We start from the raw sequence: 20,683 nt of genomic DNA on the forward strand, positions 1-20,683 counted from the left end.
TGACCAATTTGTTTTGTATAAAAATATTATTTAGTTGTATTTTATTTCTAGAACCAAGCAAGGCCTGGCACAGGTAAGTGTAATCGTTCTAGGTAAGAATAATGCATTTGAATACAGTTGAATGCAATTGGTTTGGTTACAGGTAAGTCAAATGTTCATAAACAGTTGGAATTACTATAGTTACTTTAAAGTTACTTTGTGAGTAGTTGTTAGATTACTTCTTAGATTACTTTTCTTACTCAGTGTGGTATATCTAGATACCACACTGGGACACTTCCTGGATAGAGGTAAGTAATGCGATTTGTTATAAAAACACAATTATATGACTTTTAATAGAATTTCCAACTCCACACTTGGAACTTTTTTCACAGAAAAGCAGTCAATGCAATCCTATGGAAAGAAATGAAGGTATCGTTTTACAGGTAAGTACTTGGTTTTGGGAGTTGGGTTTCTAGGTTAGAACAAGGCTTCCCCCAGAGTCAAGGACGCACTCCGATAGCACCCTCAGCGGCACTTGGGCGGCCAGGTGAAGGGTGCTGAGGCCCAATGTTATCTAATGGGTATAGAGGGGCCTCCGGTTGGTGGCTGCTCACGGGCAAGCCACAAGGTTGAGGGAGCAAAGCTCCTAGGGTTAAGCTCAGGGCAAAGGCGGGCTCAAGTTAGCACACAAAGTGCACCCACAGCGGCACAGGGGCAGCCGGTTGCAGGGTGCTGTCTTGGCGTAGGATGCCCTGTTGTTTTCAATGGGGTTCTCCTGTTTCAACAAACACTGCAGGCTCGGGCGAAGACTTTCTGGAAGCGACCAGTGGTTGGAGCGGTAAGTTGGGATGCTGGGGGTTGCCTGAACACCGTTGGTTGGGCCACCCAAGGCCGTGGGGCGACGGGTGCAGGGTGTCCTTTGGCATCAGGTTTCCTTACCAGCTCCTGGTTGCGGTCGGGGGACCCTCGAGATAGAAGCTGCAGGTGTTGGCTGGAAGCTTGAGGCAGGTCAAGGTTCACTGGATCTCAGGTCAGGATCGCCGGGGAGACCCTCTCTGGGTGTTGGGCCACTTGAAATAGGGCCATGGGCGTCGGGTGCAGAGTGGTGCAGACTCTCAGATTTGGCCGGAGCCAGAGTCTGTTGGTGAGCAAACCTGGTACTCACGGAAGACAACGGCCTTTAAGTGAAGGCAGGGCAGGTCCTCCGGGTTCTGGGGGGCTGCTGGCTACAGGACATGCCAAGATTCCACTTGAGCAGGTCGAGGTCGGTACAGGCCAGTAGGGCTGGGGAAAAGTCGGTTGGTGTCCTCCTCTTATTCCTTCAGCACAGCTCTTCAGTCCTTCTTCTCTCTTGTATGAGGAGGCAAGGTTCGGAGTTGCCCCTAAATACTAGATTTAGGGTCGTTTCAGGTAGAGACAGGTTGGGGCCAATGGATCACTTCCTTGAGGTGGGTACACCTCCTATTATGCCACCCTCCAGTGGGAGGTGGGCATAAGCCTCACTGTGGTCGGCTGGGTCCCCCCATCTTCAAGATGGTGGGGACTGAGAATTGTGCTTCACCTCGCATCCCCCACCTGTGGGTGGGGTTGGCAAAGGTGGGCACTACTCCTATCTTGGTTTTCCCACCGATTCTCCTGCCCAAAGTGGGTATCAGAACCGGTGGGGGCCACTTGCTGGGAGCAGCAAATGGCTGGGTCAGCTTACAAAGGTGGCAAGCCTTTGAAGCTTCCCCTTTGTAGACCCTGTCCATCCTGGGGGAGGAGGCTTGGCACCTCTGCCAAGGATGTGCTCTGTTTCCAGACCCTGAGAGCAGGAGGCTCTCGACCCAGGGGTCCAGAAACATGTCTGGGGGTGGCAGCTGGCGAGCAGTAACTCAGCCTGGACACTAGAGTTAGTTTGTTTTTCAGGGGGCAGCGCTAAGATGCCATCTGAGTTCATTTTTCATTAAATCCCGCCCAGGCATCAGGGTGAGTTTAATGTGCTGAGAAGTTTGGTACCAAACTTCCCATATTTCAATAAAGCCATTATGGTGCTGTGGCGTTCGTAATGACAAACTCCCAGACCATATACTCTTTATGGCTTTACTGCACTTACAATGTCTAAGAATAGACGTAGACATTGTAGGGGTATAGGGCTCATGCACCTGTACCCTCACCAGTGGCATAGTGCACCCAGCTAGAGGGGTGGCTGACCTCTGCCATAAGCAGTGGGTTGTAGGCATGGCACACAGGGAAGTGTGACATGGTTAATTAGCAACCCGCACACCTTTTTGTTCAATGTTCTATTCATTTAATCCTTTATGGGGTGCAATCCTGGAGAGTGCCCTGTCCCATGGCACGAAAGAATATAGCATGATGCTGATGCACAATTGCGTATCAGTCCCAGGTTGCGACACCGCGTAGTAGATGAAAAAATCATCGTTCAACTGAAGTTCATTCAATTTAACCACATTTTATTGAAATCTTTTGCATGTGAAATTGGTCATTTCGATTTTCAAATGCGTGTAATATGCTGAAAAGCCTTAGTTACAGCATGTCGAAAGAATCCAATGATCATGAAGTAATTTAACCCAATGCATTTCGGGCTTCTCGCCCTTCGTCAGGGGTAACTGTAAAACATGGAAGAGACCACAAGTCAGAAAGACCTCGAAAAAGCACAATTTCAAGTGATTTTTAAATTAACAAAGTCTAAACCGTTAACCAATTCAATAGCAAAAAACACTATGATGGATATAATGTCGAAATACAATCGTCCCGTTTGATGGTATATTGAATACTACCCCCCATAATACAAATGAAATAACAATACAGAGAAATAATAATGAAATCATGTTGCGACACGATTAAGGGTCAAAATGTAATGCATACAACACCTCCACAATGCCGCACCCGGCGTTGCCTACCTCAAAATCTCTTAATTTATCGTATGGAGCGGCTGACATATGGATACTGCCTGTTTGAAAAGTCAGTTTCACCAATCCCGTTTAAATATCATCTAACTCCACCCCTATTGCGGCCACGTGTTCACCTCCGAATGTGAAAATGAAAAAAAGATTTAAACAAATCAATAAAGTTAAAACCATACAAAGCAAATTTAAACAGATGACACAGATCTCTATAAATGTGTGAAATTACTTCATGATCATTGGATTCTTTCGACATGCTGTAACTAAGGCTTTTCAGCATATTACACGCATTTGAAAATCGAAATGACCAATTTCACATGCAAAAGATTTCAATAAAATGTGGTTAAATTGAATGAACTTCAGTTGAACGATGATTTTTTCATCTACTACGCGGTGTCGCAACCTGGGACTGATACGCAATTGTGCATCAGCATCATGCTATACACAGGGAAGTGTGCCATGAAGACTCCTCACTTTTTTCTGCACCAAAACACGCAGCCTGCAATGGCAGTGTGTCTGTGTTAAGGTACAGGACCTCTAAGGGTGGCACAATAAGTGCTGCAGCCCTTAGAGGCTTTCTCTGATCACAGGGCCCTTGGTACCTAAGGTACCGTTTACAAGGGACTTACATGTGGCCAGAGAGATGCCAATTTGGGGGTACACAGTACAGTTTTAGGGAAAGAACATAGGGCCTGGGTACCTGGTTGGCAGGAACCCAGGACACACTCAGTCAAAGAGCATCAACATCAGGCAAAAAGTGGGGGCAACCACGCAAAAAGGGGCACTTTCCTACACCATCGTTTTTGACACCACGCTAAATCTACAAAGAATGTCAGACTAGGCTTTGCGTCAAAAAATAACACCTCCTTGAGCCAGCTGCTAAATTGGTTTTTTTTCCAACTTCACCTAACAGTAAAAATATTGAATGTGTGCTGAACCATACAAGACACATTCAATGTGGTAAATGTTTAAAAAAGATATCCAAGCATAAATGATGGAGCAGGTAAAACAAAATTTTGTATACCTTCTCTATTTTGCATGAAAATACTAATGACGTAATCAATTTATATATTAATTTGAATTAACTATGTGCTGTGATTTATTAATCAACAAAGTGCATTTTTTTATTTATTTTTTTATTGTTTTTATTATTATTAAAGTTAGGGCATAACACAATCACAGAAATGTCTATACAATTGCAGTATGTTGGTACATTAGCTGACGTCAACGCTCATATCACTGTTGCATCAGAATACTGGTCAGATCCCACCTACGGACCCATAGATATCGCCTCACCCCCTCCCTGTTTCAGATGGAAATATCCTCATTCGGCAACTCCGGTGGTTCACAGATAAAGCCCCTGTACTTGTTCCAGGCACCCCATACCTTCCCCCATTTCTGTGGACAACCTTGGTTAACATATGTAGTCTTCTCTGCTACCCTGGCTTCATCCATGTCCTTACACCATGCCCTGACCATCGGCGGGCGTCTGGAGCCCCACAACCTGGCTATATTCCATTTGGCGACCATCATTCCCAATGTTGCCCAGTCCTGTGCCGGATGGTTTAGATCATTTACAAAGTGCATTTTTGATAAACACAAATTACACGCGGGACTAATTGCTATCTGCGTGGCAGAATAACTTAATGACTAACTGTGGTACGCCTATTAACAATAGAAGGGGTGGTAATAGGAAAATTGCATGATTTATGTTGCTTTGGTGACGTTTGCGTTCCTGTTGGGACCGAATGGTGAGTATTGTTGCTTTAAATGTCGCTATAAACTAGGGAAATACTAATATATAATGGGATTAGTGTGGGTTTAACATTAGAATCTTAATTTCCATATATTAATTATGTTTTATGTTTGTTTCGCTTAAGTTGGCATTCGGGCTTACCAGGCCATGACATTCCAAATGGAGTTCGGAAGTGGCCACCGTCTTGTGAGCTTGATGTCTACTGCGTAGACTCGGATGGCTCCGAAGATCTCCAGGCATCCTCAATTCAGAGCACAGTGTTCCTGGTCAAGGATAGGAACGTGGAGGACTGCCAGATTTCAGTCAGTGTAAATTACCTCAAGAAACAATAGTCACCTATAATGAAGAATTAACATTGTTGCATGAGAATGACATAAACTGAGGATATGACCAAGCTATTTCCCTGAGAACCTAAGACTCTGAGAAAATCGGACCCTATTACAAAATTTGCAGGATTGGCCAATCACAGTTCTTCCCAGTTCAATAAATGTTTCATGTTACCCAGAATTTTATTATAAAAAGGGTAGTAGAATAGGGAGGGGTTATCAGAGTGTGTCCCGAGGAGAGAGTGTGTTCCAGAGGGGTGTCCCGAATTTGCATGATCAACTGGCTTGCACGATTGCTTGGTCCTTTGGATATCTTTGGGACTGTGCCGTGCTGAGCGAGGGAACCTTTCGGACTTATTGAGTTTTGGCCTGCTTTTGTTTGGGACGATTTCCAAAAGGATTTGGGGTTATGCAGAGCCAATTGAATTAGAAAAGAACCCCGATAGCAAGAATAGGTCAATATAAAATGTCATGCAAATTTGTGTTGATTGATTAAATTCAATTTGGTTGAACGAAATGCTAATTATACAATTGCAAGCAAGAAATTAGATAAACCAAATATTGATTAACAGAAAATGAGTTTGTGGTTCTTCAAGTAGGTCATTAGAAGGGATTCTGAAGGTTTAATGTGTTTTAGCTGGTTCTAAATCACCATCAACCAGTCCAACTAATTGCTCCATTGACCAAGTGGTGGAGTGCCTTGATGTTAAAGCTAGGATTCTACAGATGCAGGTGTACATAATGTATTTAATGCAAATAATGTTCCTATAGGTAATAAGGTACCCCGCCACATGTCCAGCAGATTCATCGTCCTCCTGCATGCGGATTCAGAGTGAGATGAGTGAGAGTTGGTGTTATGGGCCACACCAATGAATGCGTGTGTGAATGAGCAAGTGCGGTGACGGATCTGTGATGCAGGGAGGATCTGTGTAAATTTTCGCCCCCCCCCCCCTTTCCGCTGGATCATAAACTTTTGTACTGGAAGAATATCCCTCCAGTACAATACCTAAGCCACACGGCATGCATACACGTTTGCACTGTGGTGCAAAGGTAGGTGACTAGTGCTAGGCAACCTTAAAGAGGGCCATTGCAGAGGAAAGAAGCAGCAACAGGCCTAGTAAATATGGCTCTGCCGGGGCGTGGCTAGCAGCCGAAGAACATGGCCGCAACCTAGTGCGGCTCCGGAGCCCAGCGCCTGATCCCACCGCTATCCGGCATACATCCTGGCCGTAAACCGGCATAACCACCACGACTTGGCCCCCTGGACACCCGGGGCTCCGAAACTTGAAGAAAGCGCGAGCAGCGCGGAGTCTAGCCCGTCCGGCTGCCTCGCTGCGGGTGCGGGGCCTGTCGGCGGCGGAGACGCCGGGGCCTCGAGTGCTGGTTGCCTGACCCGCCGCATTACACGAAGGACCGGACTGCGCGCCAGCAGTGTGGGCGGCCGGGCCGGGGGCACGCCGTGACGGGATCGGGAGGAGACGGAGGGCCGGATCTCCTCCGGGTACCCCCCCCCCCCCCGCCATCAACTGCAATCAGCCCGTCGGCAGGAGACGCTGGCCTGGCGTGGCACCAAATCTGCACGGCGGCCCACTGGGTAAAGGGGCACCGCGAAGGACTTGGGGTGCCCTAGGGCCCTGGACACCCGAGACTCCGACGATTCCTGGAAGCGCGAGCGGCGCAGCATCTGGCCCGCCCGGCTGCCTCACTGCGGATACGGGGCCTGTCGGCGGCGGTGACGCCGGGACCTAGAATACTGGTTACTGGTTACTTGACCCGCCGCGGTTCACGGAGGGCCGGACCAAAGCCAGCGGTGTGGGCGGCCAGACCGGGGCCCCCCCCCGCCATCGGCAGGAGACGCTACGAGACGACCCGCTGAGGACTTGGGGCAGTCTGCAGCGCGGGGAATAGACGGCGACGAGGGGCAGGTGACACTCCGGAAGCGAAGCCCCCCGAGAGGGAGAGCCCCGGCGACTCCCGGAGTCGAGGAGAGCAGTGCAGTAGTGGAAGTAGGCCGGGCCTAAGGCCTGGCGCAGCAGGCGCGGGTGGAGCGAGTCGCGCGCCAACTTCCCCGGTAAGGAGCCAGCGAAGGGTCGGAGGCGGCGCAAGACCGGGACAGGAGCGGGGCAGACACGTGGCCCTGTGGTGCCCTGCTGCAATACTTTTGCACCTCCGAGGCAGGTCCCCGCCCCCGCTGACCGTCTGTCGCCGACCACCATGGGGGGGAAGGGCCAACGTGGTGGAGCGCAGGCCAGGCTTGACAAGTATGCCTACCAGAAAGACCGGACTGCCTCCCCCCCCCTGACAAGGCCAAAGAGATTACCCTGGCAGATGTTATGGCCACACTGACTCAAATGCAAACCTCTATCGGCACAATATCCACAGATGTGACGCTGCTGAGGGCCGACGTCGCAAAAATCAGCAATAGACTGTCCGAGGTTGAGACGACTACCGCCACCCTTACCAAGGACGCGACTGATAGCAGAAAACGTATACAATCACTGGAAAGGGTTCAAAAGCAGCTTCTGGACAAGCTGGATGACCAGGAGGGACGGTCACGACGGAACAACGTGCGCGTCGTGGGGGTGCCTGAGAGTGAGCGGGGACCAGCACTGGACCTCTTCGTGGAAAAGCTGATCACGGAGCAGCTGCAACCGCGTGGACTTTCCAAATTTTTCTCGGTCGAAAGGGCACACCGGGTGCCTGGGGGGAGGCCACGGCCTGGGGCCCCCCCACGCCCGATCCTGGCCCGCATCTTTAACTTCCGAGATAGAGACGCTATTCTTCAGGCGGCGCGTACTGCCCCCCCGCTGCGGATTGACAACTCCACGGTGACCCTCTATCCGGATTACACCGCGACCGTGTCGCGGCAACGCCGAGACTTCCTCGCGGTCAAAGCGGAACTGCGCGCGCGAGAACTGAAGTACGCGATGCTTTACCCGGCAAAGCTGCGAGTGGAGGCGGAGGGGCGCACATGGTTCTTTGCCACGCCGACGGAGGCCACGGAATGGCTGGAGGGCTGGCGCCCGGCGGAGGCATCGGGCCGGGCGGGGCGCGCCCGTCGCAGCCAGTCTGCCTCTCCCGATAGATCTGGAGGACCCTGAGCGGCGGGAGACTGTCGCTGCACTACGTGGCCGGGCCGACATGGCACGAGAGAACTTCAGCGGTGGAAAGGAGGCGGAGGCCACGGGGGCCTGGATACACACAGTAACCTCGGACAATGAAGGGACGCTGCAGTCGTGATCTACAAACTTGGCAACATGCTGTGGACCGGTTTCTTTAATGGACACGCACATGGTGCGGGGATCGGACGAGGGGCATGGGGCAGCCATTCCCCCACACGCAAGTAGAAAGTTATGGGACTTAAGCACTCTGCTACGTTGGGGTGGCGGGTAGTTTTAAATCCGCTGGGCAGGGAGGCAGGGAGGAGGGTGGGGGGACAGGGGAGTTTTGGGAATTTTGGTTTTTGTTTGGTTTTAGGTTTGGTTACTACACATTGGCCAGCTTGGCAACTCCGGAAGGTTGGAGGGACACAGGGAGATGTGCGGGGACGGCTATTTTCCACCACCCTACATGGCAAGGGAATCACATAACAACATCAGCGAGGCCACCGTTGGCTCCACGAAGGAACAATCACAGCAACGCAGCCCCGCACTTCAGGTCCTATCGTGGAACGTAAACGGGTTGGGAGATAAGATTAAACGGGGGCTGGTCTTACAATATCTTAAGCGCAAGGGACCAGCGGTGGCACTTCTACAGGAGACACATCTGGTAGGCTCGACCACGAAAGCACTGGACAGATGGGGTTTTAAGATGGCGATACACTCTGAGTTCACGACTGGGTCCCGTGGGGTGGGCATACTGGTAAATAAGCGCTTCCCACTGATTCTAGTCGACTCTCGTAGGGAGGACCTGGGCCGCTTTGCGGCGCTCACCTGCCAGTGGGAGGGTAGAATGTATAACATAGTAACAGTATACATCCCGCCGACACTCCACCAGGATACACTCCGGGCGTTAGGGGAATTCCTGCTGACACTACCGCCAGGGGACCTTATTATGGGCGGGGATTTCAATGCGACTATGGACCCGCTACTGGACAGGTCATCCTCCCGAGACCACGGTGGCGCTACCCCCAAGTTGCGCGAATTCGCGGAGGCACTCGGCCTAGTAGACACCTGGAGGGCCCACTATCCTGATGACCGACAATATACCTTCCACTCGGGGGCTCACAACACCCTCTCCCGTATAGACTATATCTTCACTTCACCCGCGGGGTTTAGGGGCCTGACCGACATATCTCATTTGCCCAGGGGCATCTCGGACCACTCACCTGTACTGATCACGTTTACACTTTCTATGCCGCACAATCGCAGGATATTCCCAATCCATCCGGGATACCTCAAAATCCCAACAATTCGCAAGGCCCTTCAGGCGACGACCAAACATTATTTTGCTGAAAACATGGCCCCTGAGATAGGCCCTGCAACTATATGGGAGGCGTACAAAACAGTCCTTCGAGGACAAGCAATCTCAGTGACTACAGCCTATAAGAAGACTCAGCAGCTAGAGGTGCTTGGGCTTGAACAGGGGGTGAGAGAGGCAGAGGCCGCACACGCCACGCATATCGCTGATGACACCGCACATACCGCCCACATGGCACGGCAGGAATATCGCTCCTATCTTTGGGAAGCCGCACGCACCAAACAAACGGTTACACGACATACTGTTTACGAGCAGGGTGACAAAGCGGGCAAACTGTTGGCCTGGCTGGAAAGGCGGGAACGGGCGGCGCGTTGGGTGGCGCGGATCAGGCTAGATTCAGGTGACTACACGTCGGAGCCGCGGCAAATCGTAGAGGCCCTAGCGACTCACTACCAAAAGGTGTATACGCCGGAGGCCTCGTCCACGGTGGCAGAGAACGAGGCCTTTCTCCGAGACATCGCGATGCCACGGCTGGCCCCGTCGGACGCAGAAGCCCTAGAGGCGGACCTGAAGGCGGAAGAGCTCACACTAGCAATCCTCGCTCTCCGTGCCGGGAAGGCGATGGGCCCGAATGGAATTCCGGTGGAGTTCTATAAGTCCAACGCTGCCCACATAGTCCCGCATCTACTGGCCATGTACGAGGACAGCCTCTCTACCGGGATACTCCCCCCGGATCAGAGAGTAGCCACCATAGTGGCGATTCCGAAGCCTGCCAAACCAGCGCATGAGTGCGCTTCCTATCGTCCAATTTCATTGCTAAACGCGGAGGCAAAGATTCTAGCGAAGGTGCTGGCGACGAGGCTGCAGCCCTATCTTACGACCCTGATACACCCGGACCAATCGGGATTTATGCCGCGCCGGAACACCGCTTTAAATCTACGGCGGCTCCACAGAATTCTCGAGCGCCGCACCTCGATAGAGGAGGATGCGGCCATCCTCTCGTTGGATGCGCGGATGGCGTTCGACCGGATGGAATGGCTGTTCCTCTTCGCTGTCCTCCGTCATGTGGGACTCGGCCCCAAGATATGCGCATGGATTCAGCTTTTGTATACCGCGCCACTTGCACAGGTGGTGGTCAATGGCCATATCTCAGACCCCTTTCCGTTGGGGAGGGGGACGCGGCAGGGCTGCCCCCTTTCCCCACTCCTCTTTGCTTTGGCGCTGGAGCCGCTGGCGGCCTGGTTGAGGCAGGACCCGGTGATCCGGGGATTAAAGTGGACAATGGGGTGGGAGGATCGCATCTCCCTCTATGCTGACGACATCCTGTTATACTTGGCCTCCCCTGCGCGCTCGATCGTCTGCCTCCTGGATATATGTGCATCATACGGGAGAGTGTCGGGCTACGAGATCAACTGGGAAAAGTCCATTGTCTACATGCTCCGCGGTTCCCCACCTCGGCTCCCGCGGGGTTGTGAGATTCGGGTGGTGACGGACGGTTTCAAATATCTGGGCATATTTATTACAGCGGACAGGGACCGTTTTGTGGCTGAGAATCTAACTGAGCCGCTGCAGCGGTTTAGAAGCGACGTCAAACATTGGCGCACCCTGCCCCTGACGCTACTGGGGAGGGCTGCCCTCTATAAGATGATGGCTCTCCCTAGATTTTTGTATATACTCCAAAACATCCCCTTCCCGGTGCCACCATCTTACTTCGCCGCCGTCAATGCGGAAGTCACCAGCCTACTGTGGGAGGACAAGGCGCCGCGGATAGCACTCCACAAGCTCACCATGGGGTGGTACAATGGTGGGATAACCCTCCCAGACTTGCGACTGTATTACTGGGCGTCGCAGCTTACGGTGATCAATCAGTGGTTGCATGCGCCAGGGGAGGACCCGGCATATCGTATGGACCGGCACCTGCTGGGGGCTGCGGGGGTTATGGGAGCGCTCTACAATCACAAGAGGGGCCTCTGCCCCCCAGGCCCCACGGCGCACACCCTCCGGCTGTGGTTCGAGGCGCAGCGAGCCCTGGGGTGGGCTGGGAAAATAACCCAAGCCACTCCGTTGTGGGAGGCGAAACAGCTGGGGGTATTGCGTACGACCAAGGGGTTCCATCGATGGGACCTAATCGGCATCTCCAGGGTGGGAGACCTTTGGCAGAAGGGGGAAGTGGTCACATTTACCCAATTGCAAGCAGATTTCGACCTGGCCCCCACCGAAGGGTTCCGGTACATGCAAATCCGGCACGCACTCCAGGCAGCTATCCCGCCCGGAACCCGACTTCCGGAGTCGTCGCCTCTGGAGGACCGGCTCCTCACGGAACACCTGGCACAGAGGGCGACCTCCCTAACATACAGAAAGCTGATAAACAACCGGCCAGATCCATTCACAGCCCTTAAAGACCGATGGGAGGCCGAGCTGGGGGAATTCGACGAAACGGACTGGCAGGCGGCGCTTTCCTCCCCTAGGGAGGTGGGCATCTCATCTAGACTACGTCTGGTCCAACTTAAAATTCTACACCGCACATACTACACTCGTACACTCCTATTTAAGCTGAACCGAACTGACTCCCCGCTATGCCTGAGGCAGTGTGGTATGGAGGGAACACTTTTCCATACACTTTGGGAATGCCCGGCCATAGCTCTGTACTGGAAGGGAATTTTGCGCACACTCTCCCAGGTGACCAAGATCCCAACACTCCCGGAGCCACGGAGGTGTCTCCTTAATGTCTGGGAACAGACGGATCACAACAGGACCACGCAACTCTGGGTAACACTGGGACTTATGCTGGCAAAACGTAATATTGCCCAAAAATGGGGCTCCAGCCAAACTCCGACCCTCGCCCAGTGGTCCCGAGACATGGACTCCACAATGGTGGTTGAAAAAACTGTCTACATTCACAGAGGCTGCCCCAAGAAGTGGTCCCGGGTGTGGGGTGGGTGGAATGCTTATAGAGGGAATATATGTGAACCCCCGAGCGATACATCAGACTCAGACCTCAGTGACCCCGAATAGGCGAGATATCACTGGTCGATGCAAAGTGATGTATACTGTCATGCGCAGAAAAAAGGAGCTCTCTGTTTTTCACCATGTCATGTATGTCCCGCGACACTTTCACTGGACCTCTACTCTACTGAACCTGATGCAAATGTGTAATGTTACATGTTTAAACTTCAATAAAAATATTTACAAAAAATAAAATATGGCTCTGCCTAACTCTTTATCCCGAGCACAGTGTAGGGCAGCAACTTTAGTTGCTTCGCTGCGTTGAACAATTTTTTTGTTTATCTGCTCCACAGTCAACACTGCTGTACATGGTACGATCCTTACCACCTTCTAATTTGTGTTACTGTCGGATATTTGTGGCCCCTTATTACTTTCGTTGGGGACATAGAAAAACTATGCTTTTGTTAATTCAGATTTTCCTGGTCCTGAAACATTTCTTTTCTATTCTGGTCTTTTGGGCCTGAACATATGACATGTGCTTCTGTTTGCGGATTTAAGAACAACTTGAACAAATGCATCCCCATTACTTCCATGCACTTTCTTATTCCATTTAAGGAAGATTATAGGCTTGTTATAATTGAGACCTGGTGAAAAAGCTAACATTGCAGCTCTTACAGTGTTTCCAAGTGCAAATCCTTGTTCCCAAAATAAAACACAGCCTTCTCCTTAGAAGGGCAATGAACTACTCTTGAAGCAAAGCCGAAAAATACATCCAAGCAAGAGAAGCCTTTAGAGCTCGCAGGGCTGCCTATCTATGTCAGGGGGGATCTGATAGTCACTGGCGTGAAAGCAGGAAAACAAATCTACTAGCACCAGAGTGCAAAGGAAAAGACAGGACTGTGTGAACTACTCATATCTGAGGAAGCTTTTGTAAGCATCTTGCACCGGAGACGGCCTTTGTAACCACAAATCTCATAGTGCAATATTCTTTGTACAAACTACCTGTTCATGCTGTACATTTTACAGCTGTTTTTTCCATCTCGCTGTGACATTGGTGAGGCACTGTCATGTGACCTCCTCGCCCTTATATGCAGCTCACCAAAGGACTTAGACGCACATATGTTATGTAGCGTGTGTTATACAACAATAAGAAAAGAATCATATTCACCTGACTTGGGGACACTTGAAGCCTTTATCCAAGACATTCCATAATAGTATCTTGATTCTTAAGAGTGGCAGTCCCGGGTTGATAGCCACATTCAGATTTGTGAATATTTATCGGAGTTATAATAAATGCACTCCTATTGTTTTTTTTTTACTCAGTCGGTGAGGCCAATAGTTTGGGGCAAGCCCACCCCAAGAAGCCCTCGCGTATGACTTCAAGGATCACCGTCTACAGAAAGTTGCCCATTCAAGACATAGTGGCAGGTGGGAAGCATAACTGGAACTGTACACTTGTCAAACGATAACTCAGGCCTCCTAAACCATGCTCAGGAAGGACAAAAAAACGCAAATGAGGCAGTAATGCAAAAGCCCGATTGATCTTGATTTTAGTGTCAATAGAGCCATCCTTCCGTCTATTGGTTGTTGGTTGATACATGCCAACTTGGACTCCTTTTCACTATGTGTGTGTCAGGAGGTGATCCTGCTCAAAGACGGAGCCTGTAGATGGGGTGGGGCTTTCTGGCCATTGCAGCTTGAGCTGCCATAGCTGAACATTAGAGTGGGGCAGGGCCTGAAGAGGAGTGTGGTCACACCTCTCCTAGCCAAAACCACAAAAGTTTTAGAAACTCCCTTGTGTGTATGTCCAGGGGAAGTTGCAAAATTTGGAACAGATTCCGAACATGCAGAGCCTTCAACCATGAGGCGGAAACTACTTCTGAGTATGCTGTTTCCAGCTCACCTGGTGTTTGCCATGTGATATCGGCTCCTTGCCAGGTGACCATTTGAAGAGAGCCGACATCTTGTGACACACTGGTGCACCGTGTGAGTTGACAAGGAGGTGTCAGAAAAGTTACCACAGAGATAACTGACTTGTGGTGACTATGTGTCTAGAAGGACACCCTTTAGGCTCTGCTCTTCCTATCAAAAATTAACTTTGAACTAGTAAACTGGAGCGCTTGTAATGCTAGACCTTTAGGTGTAAAAGTTAGTGGACATTCAAAAGAGGACATTTCGTTTCTCGTTTGCCAGCCCCTCCCTCACTGCACATCTATTATATTAATAAATGTAAAGTTACTGACTGGATTATCACTTCAGTTACACTATTTTATGCCTTACATGGAACCAAATTACCTTTACAGACTTGCCAAAATCAGCTGCAAGGAGGGGAGTAATCTTTATTTACATGTGTGTGCAGACAATAGGCTCTTGGGCATTTAAATGCATATTTCCCTTAATGAAACAATCAGACGCGAAGACACGTCGAAGAATCCTCAACAGCCGGGTAAAGCGTTAAAAATTGGACGATTTCAAAGAAAACGAGGGAAGTGCCCTCGTCCTTGAAGGAGGGGGGAGCTGGGGTGAGTGAGGGGGGAGGCAGGGAGACACAGCGCTCCATTGTACAGCACTCGCTTCACCTTTACCACTGTCTCTGCATTTCTTAAAATGGCTACTGCTGTGAATTAGCCAAGGGCACAACATGGATAGCTCAGAATTGCTGCCACCTACGGGCACGCCCATTCCTTTCATTTCAAAGACATTTTCATGGCTTTCAGACCAGAACGAAAAAGAAAGAACGGCATTTTTTTTCTAGCACATGCCCTTGAAAAATAACGCAGCTCGTTTTAACTGTTCGTCCACGAGAAACTAAAAAACATTATTTGGAATTAACAATATCCCGATCCCTTCCAGACAGACGTAGTAGTTTCAGCGACGCCGGTCACTGAATATACACATTAAAGTGTAAGACATTTCACATTTTGCTCCCCTTTATAGGAGGGTCATTGGAGATCGTTGCACAAATATTTAGGCGCTATGTGGGGGTTGAATATTATGCGTATTTAGTGCTGAATATCAGAAACTAAACTTTGCTGCACTAAAACATGTTTGCTAAAAAATAATCATGCTAGGCTATCCACGTGATTCCTTTATTTAACCTGTCCTTTTTTCGAGAAAGAAACCACGCAGTCAACAGAAAAAAAAATTGACAAGTTATTTTTCCCTCTGCGTCTCACTTTTTATCCCCCTCAGTCGGAATTCTAACACACTGTAATTGATTTTAATTTTTAAAATGCATTCAAAAAGTTTGCACTTTAAAAAAAAACGTAACCTGCTTCAAAAGAATCCCCTACCATAAAATCACTTTTTTTAAACAAAAAAGAAAAAAAAAAGAGGTCATATATTTTTTTAGACCGGTTGCATGGATGCGGGATGTGATTTATTATTTTTTTTACGATGTCTGTAAAGTTTTTGGGATCCCTGGAGCCCCCCTTCCCCAGCCCCCCTTAATGATGTATAGATGATATATTGCATTGTGGGTGTCAATATAAAGTGACGGCCATATTTGCCGGTGCTGCCGCTGTAAACAAAAAGTGTCTGAGGGAGAGAGACAGAGACGCTTCACTGAATTTCAGGACATTTTTATTTCTGTAATTTATAATGTCTCTGGGAATGCCTTACAAGCCCAACTCGAACAGCCACATGCCTGTGGGCTCCATGAACCAGGGTAAGTGTGAATGGGGCTTGGAGGGGCAGTTTGGGGGGCTTTTGGGGGCCCCGACTCGGGGTGAGAGAGGAATACCTGGGGAAAGCCCCGGTCTGTAGTTTCTGTCCAGTTCTGTGTGCAGGGTCAGATCCTGAGAGCTGATTCACACATCCGCCATGATCACTTAACCGGTGAGGCTCCGGCGGCCCCGGGATGGGTCACCAGGGCGTCCCGGGGACCCCCGTGGGCGATGGGGGCTGCTCCGCCACCCCCGGCAGGTCGTTCCAGCGTGTAACATGTATCAGCCGGAGCCCTTTTGATCAGCCCCGGTTCCACCATGATTGCCTCCCTAGGGCTGCTGATTGATCAGGAACAGGGATGTGCGTGTGATTGCGTGGAGGCGGGCGGCCCCCAGTGGCCAAACGCGGCGCTGCAGCTCAGGCGGCTTCACCAGCAGCACTGTGGTTTTCACAAAGACAAAGGGGAAAGAGGAAGCAGATGGCACGATGTCTTCATGTTCTCTTCATCGGCAGGGTTCTCGGGGCTGCTTAAAATCGTGCTTGGATTTCCTGCCGTGCTATTTTTCCTTGTTTTACGATTTTATTTTTCGAGAATTGGCACTTTGTGGACTTTTGCTACGGAGTTTGGAATGTGTACCCAGGTTCCACACTGAAGGCCATGCCGAGGTTGCATCCTGTCCTCGCAAAGCCTCAAGACTTTATTTTAGAGTATTTCATGTGGCCATTTATTTTGTGCGGGGATGAGCAGCGGGGGTGGGGGAGGGGGTAAGTTTAATATTTTAGTACATGTTGTGCATGCGCCAGTCCGTTTTATATATTTTTTTGAAGATATGTTTACATTTTCTAAACAAAGGCCCCGTGGTTGTTGATGTGGCGCTTTCGCTGAACTTTGAGACAGATGTCCAGTGTCTGAAATGTGTTTTTTATTCACTCGTGGAATTTTAACGCGTCAGTGGCAGGGGGACCCCGACCTTACAGCAGTGTGGGGGTGGGTGCGTAATCCTTCAAACATGGAGGGACATTCCGCCCCAGGGCAACGAATATCTCTGAGATATTGGAGACTCGGGGGGCCTCTTAACCTTTGGCAGATGGGGGGGGGGGGCATCCTTTCACTTTACGCCACCGATTAGTTAGCGATAGAGTCGTACGTGCACGTTTATGTGTCCAGAAAGCGAGGACCGATGGGGGGGCGCGATGGCCGGAGGGGGTGTGGTGAAGCAGCGGGGATGCCCGCCGAGCCTTCCGTGAACCCCCTTCCTTGCGCTGAGCTGAGGGAAGGGGGAGGGGTGGCAGCGAGCCCAGTGGATTTAGAACACAAAAGAGATGTAATGCAGCAGACCGGCCTTTTTATTACCTCGTTTAAATCGATTTGCACTTTGCTGAAAAGTGATTTCCGATAATACTAAGCACAGTATTCCAGTACTCTGCTTAACGTATTGTATTGTCGCTATACAGCGCCAAGTACTACCACAATAGCTGGTAAGAAAAAATACAACATTGGGCATTTTATGTAGCGCCCACCACTAAACTAAATTAATTGGCTCTTGGTGCTAAAATAGGCAGAGGGGACAAGCGGGCATCGACTTGGGCTCTGTGATACTGACATTTTAAGGTTGGCTGTGCAGCGTTTATCACATGTACTGCACTGGGGCATTTCTATTAGTATCATGCCTACATATGACGTGGTATTTCATTTGATGTTAATTATAGCTTGCTTTTGATAAATAATAAAAAACGAACTTAGTATCTAATGTGTAATAAGTGGCTTGTGACAAAAGCCGGGCGGGTGGACCGAGTAGGTTCCCGTGCCTGCTAGAGATATGTATAAACCAGAAGTGTGCATATTTGATTCCACAAGGTGGTTGACTCCCCCACTCTAAAGTCAATCTTCTGGGTGCCACTTAGGTGGGCAATAACACAGACCACTTGCAGCACCACACAGCTGAAAACGGGGGCTATCTAAGAAAGAAGGTTATTGTTTTATGTTATACTTTGTACAGAACTGCACACACGTGCAACACTTCTTGAGTAAGGCTGGTGCAGGCTCAAGTTGGCTATCTTCGATTATTTATCATTTGGGGATGGGGGAGTCTCTCATTTTCTTATCAACGGAGTATTTACTGAGTAACTAGAACTGAATGCTGTTATATTTTTTTGCAGAAAAGTGTATGGTGCCAGGAATTAAGCACTGGCCATAGGTGTAATGAGGACAATGGGCAAACATAATGTAACTCGGGGTGAGAGCGAGGTGAGTAACGAGTGATTTGAGTTGTGCTGCACCAGTGCTGTATCTGTGTCCGCGGCTAGTATTGGTTGGCCTGTCGGCCTCGCTGGTCGAGCATGTAATGGTGTGCTGCGTGCAGCGTCCTGCAACCCTGGAACTCTGGGATGTGTAGTTCAGCAGGGCTCTTAGACTGTTTCCATTGGTTCATGCGGTGCATGCAGTTTTTGAGAATGTACACCTTGCGAGACAGGTCTTTCCAAACACGCCTTTGCCATGGGCACTTAAGGTGACCCAATGCACGCTCACAGGGCGGGTTCGATGCCGCATGTCATTTGAGTAGCTCACTACACCAGGGTTTCTCAAACGTTTCCTTTCCGTGACCCGCTTGCTTTAGCAATTCATGAACCTGCACTTCTGTTTTCAAAATGAGACTTGCCAAACTGAGATGGCTCCACCAGAAGACCTCATCACAGCCTTTTGCAGACACCCGCAGTCGCCACCGCGCCTTAAATCCTCGTCCACTCCGTGGTTGTAATGATATCCAATTGCCACAAGCATCTATTAAATTGACAGACCATAATTAACAAACGAGGCCTATCCTCCCTTTTTGCCTCTCAACAAAAACTGCTTTCGGCCAGTAAGACCAACATAACCTAGATTCACATTTCATAGTTGTTCCCTGCAGGCAGTAGCTTCAAAAATCATTCGTCTATACAGACAGTATGTTTTTTTAACAAAGCAAATTGTGTTTACACGAAACCCCCAACTTCCGAATTCCATAAAGAAACCTTGTTCCTCGTGGTTTTTTTTTTTTATAGAGTACTGTCTTTTACCTGCTAGTTTAAAAAATATTTCCGTATTTGAAAGAAACACCTTTTTCTTGCTAACTGTAGCAAAATAAAGCTGTAAAGTAATAATACATTACAAGTAATACATGCAGAATGGCCCCATATTGCCAACTCGCGGTTCAGGTGACCCTTTCAAGCCATTCGATCTTTGGTTTCCTACATCACCAGAACCCCCAAGCGTTATGAATCATCTTTACATCTATACTAAGGGTAATAAACAAGGGAAATACAGCAGCGGATTGGTTAGATCCCATGGTAGGTACATGTAACTAGTGCTCGAAAGGAAACTGAAAGCGTCAATCAATCTACGATTTGTATAGTGCTGCTTATCACCCGGTAGGGTATCCAGACGTTTGCAGGGCCAGAAGATCTTATTTGAACAGTCTGGTCTTGAGGGCCCTTTGGAACTCTGAAGTTTGTGATGGTCTGGAACTGACGGGGAGGTTGTTCCAGGTCTTTGCTGCGATGCAGGTGGAGGAGCGTCCTCCGATTCTGCTTCGATGAATGCGGGGCATGTGGGCGAGTGATAGGAAAAGCAGAGCGTAATCTTCTCGAAGGTTGGTGGAAGTTGTGGCAGTGGTTTATGTAGGCGGGTCCTTGGTTGTGTAGGACTTTGTGTGCTTGGGTCAGCAGCTTGAATTGGCATCTCTTCTGTAGAGGGAGCCAGTGGAGTTGCCTAAACTGCAGTGTGATGTGGGTTTATCGGGGGAGGGTAAGGAGGAGTCTAGCTGCGGCATTCTGGATATTTTGAAGTCTTTGTAGGAGGTGTGCGGCAATCCCTACTTAGAGAGCCTTGCCATAGTCCAGTCAGCTGGCGATGAGGGCATGTGTCCCGGTGCATCTCATGAGCAGGGGTAGCCATTTGAAGATTCTCCGTAGCATGCGCAGTGTGACAAAGCAGGCGGAGGAGGCTGAATTTATCTATGTTTTCACTGTGAGCTTGTTTTCAAGGATGATTCCGAGGTTTCTGGCGTGGTCGGTGGGAATGGGGGTGGGTCTGGGTTTGTGATCCACCAGGAGTCATTCTAGGGGTTGCACCATGAAGGAAGGAAACAGTATTACAGTCTAATTTGTCAGTTGCCTCCACTAGGGGCTGCTGGGAAAACAGAAGATAGACACCCAGAGTAGAGAACGAGGGCATTCTCAATCAGAACTGCTTTCGGAACTTTCAGGTGAATTTCCTAGCCGTAAAAGCCCATTGAAAGGTATTTGAGTATATGTGAAATTCAAGTGAGGTTCTTTGCAGCCCTGCAGAACACACCCACTGCAGAGCACTAGTCCAGCCTAAAACGCAATGGAAATTCTTACACTAGCATCTTCAACATGGACCACAGAATCTAAGGGAAAAGCTAGAATCGTAACAAACTAGCATACTCTACGCCCTTCCTTTCGTTCCCGTTTCCCATTGTTATGGAACCTTTTGCTGTGTCAGAATTGCAGATCATTGCCTTACCAGCCCATGTACTCTAGTCCAGTTGAATTATGGTCAATGCAGTTGTTTCACGATATATTACATTACCTCACATTTGGCTTCAGTGCAATTCATTTCTGCCATTGCAATTGTTCATATGGTAATAGAAAGTCTACACTGCAGTGACAAACCAGACAAAAAG

The 20,683-nt window shown here is 49.5% G+C and overlaps 2 protein-coding genes across 3 annotated transcripts in view; one reads left to right on the forward strand and one right to left on the reverse strand.

The window, feature by feature from the left end:
* Positions 1-2,453: 2,453 nt before the first annotated feature.
* Positions 2,454-20,683, reverse strand: part of LOC146783772 (uncharacterized) — an 81,514-nt gene continuing 63,284 nt past the window's right edge. Inside the window, exon 3 of the mRNA XM_085633373.1 lies at positions 2,454-2,588. Within this exon, the coding sequence (XP_085489499.1) occupies positions 2,545-2,588 (44 nt within the window). The 3' untranslated portion in view covers positions 2,454-2,544. The remainder of the gene's footprint in view (positions 2,589-20,683) is intronic.
* The window catches only part of CDK2AP1 (cyclin dependent kinase 2 associated protein 1), a 45,016-nt gene continuing 40,170 nt past the window's right edge, over positions 15,838-20,683 (forward strand). The window contains exon 1 of one of the 2 annotated variants that reach the window (XM_085635527.1): positions 15,838-15,999. In XM_085635527.1, the coding sequence (XP_085491653.1) occupies positions 15,933-15,999 (67 nt within the window). In that variant the 5' untranslated portion in view covers positions 15,838-15,932. The remainder of the gene's footprint in view (positions 16,000-20,683) is intronic. The other variant, XM_085635526.1, reaches the window with a different exon arrangement.

The sequence above is a fragment of the Triturus cristatus genome, chromosome 11 (genome assembly GCF_964204655.1).
Source record: "Triturus cristatus chromosome 11, aTriCri1.1, whole genome shotgun sequence".
NCBI lineage: Eukaryota > Metazoa > Chordata > Amphibia > Caudata > Salamandridae > Triturus > Triturus cristatus.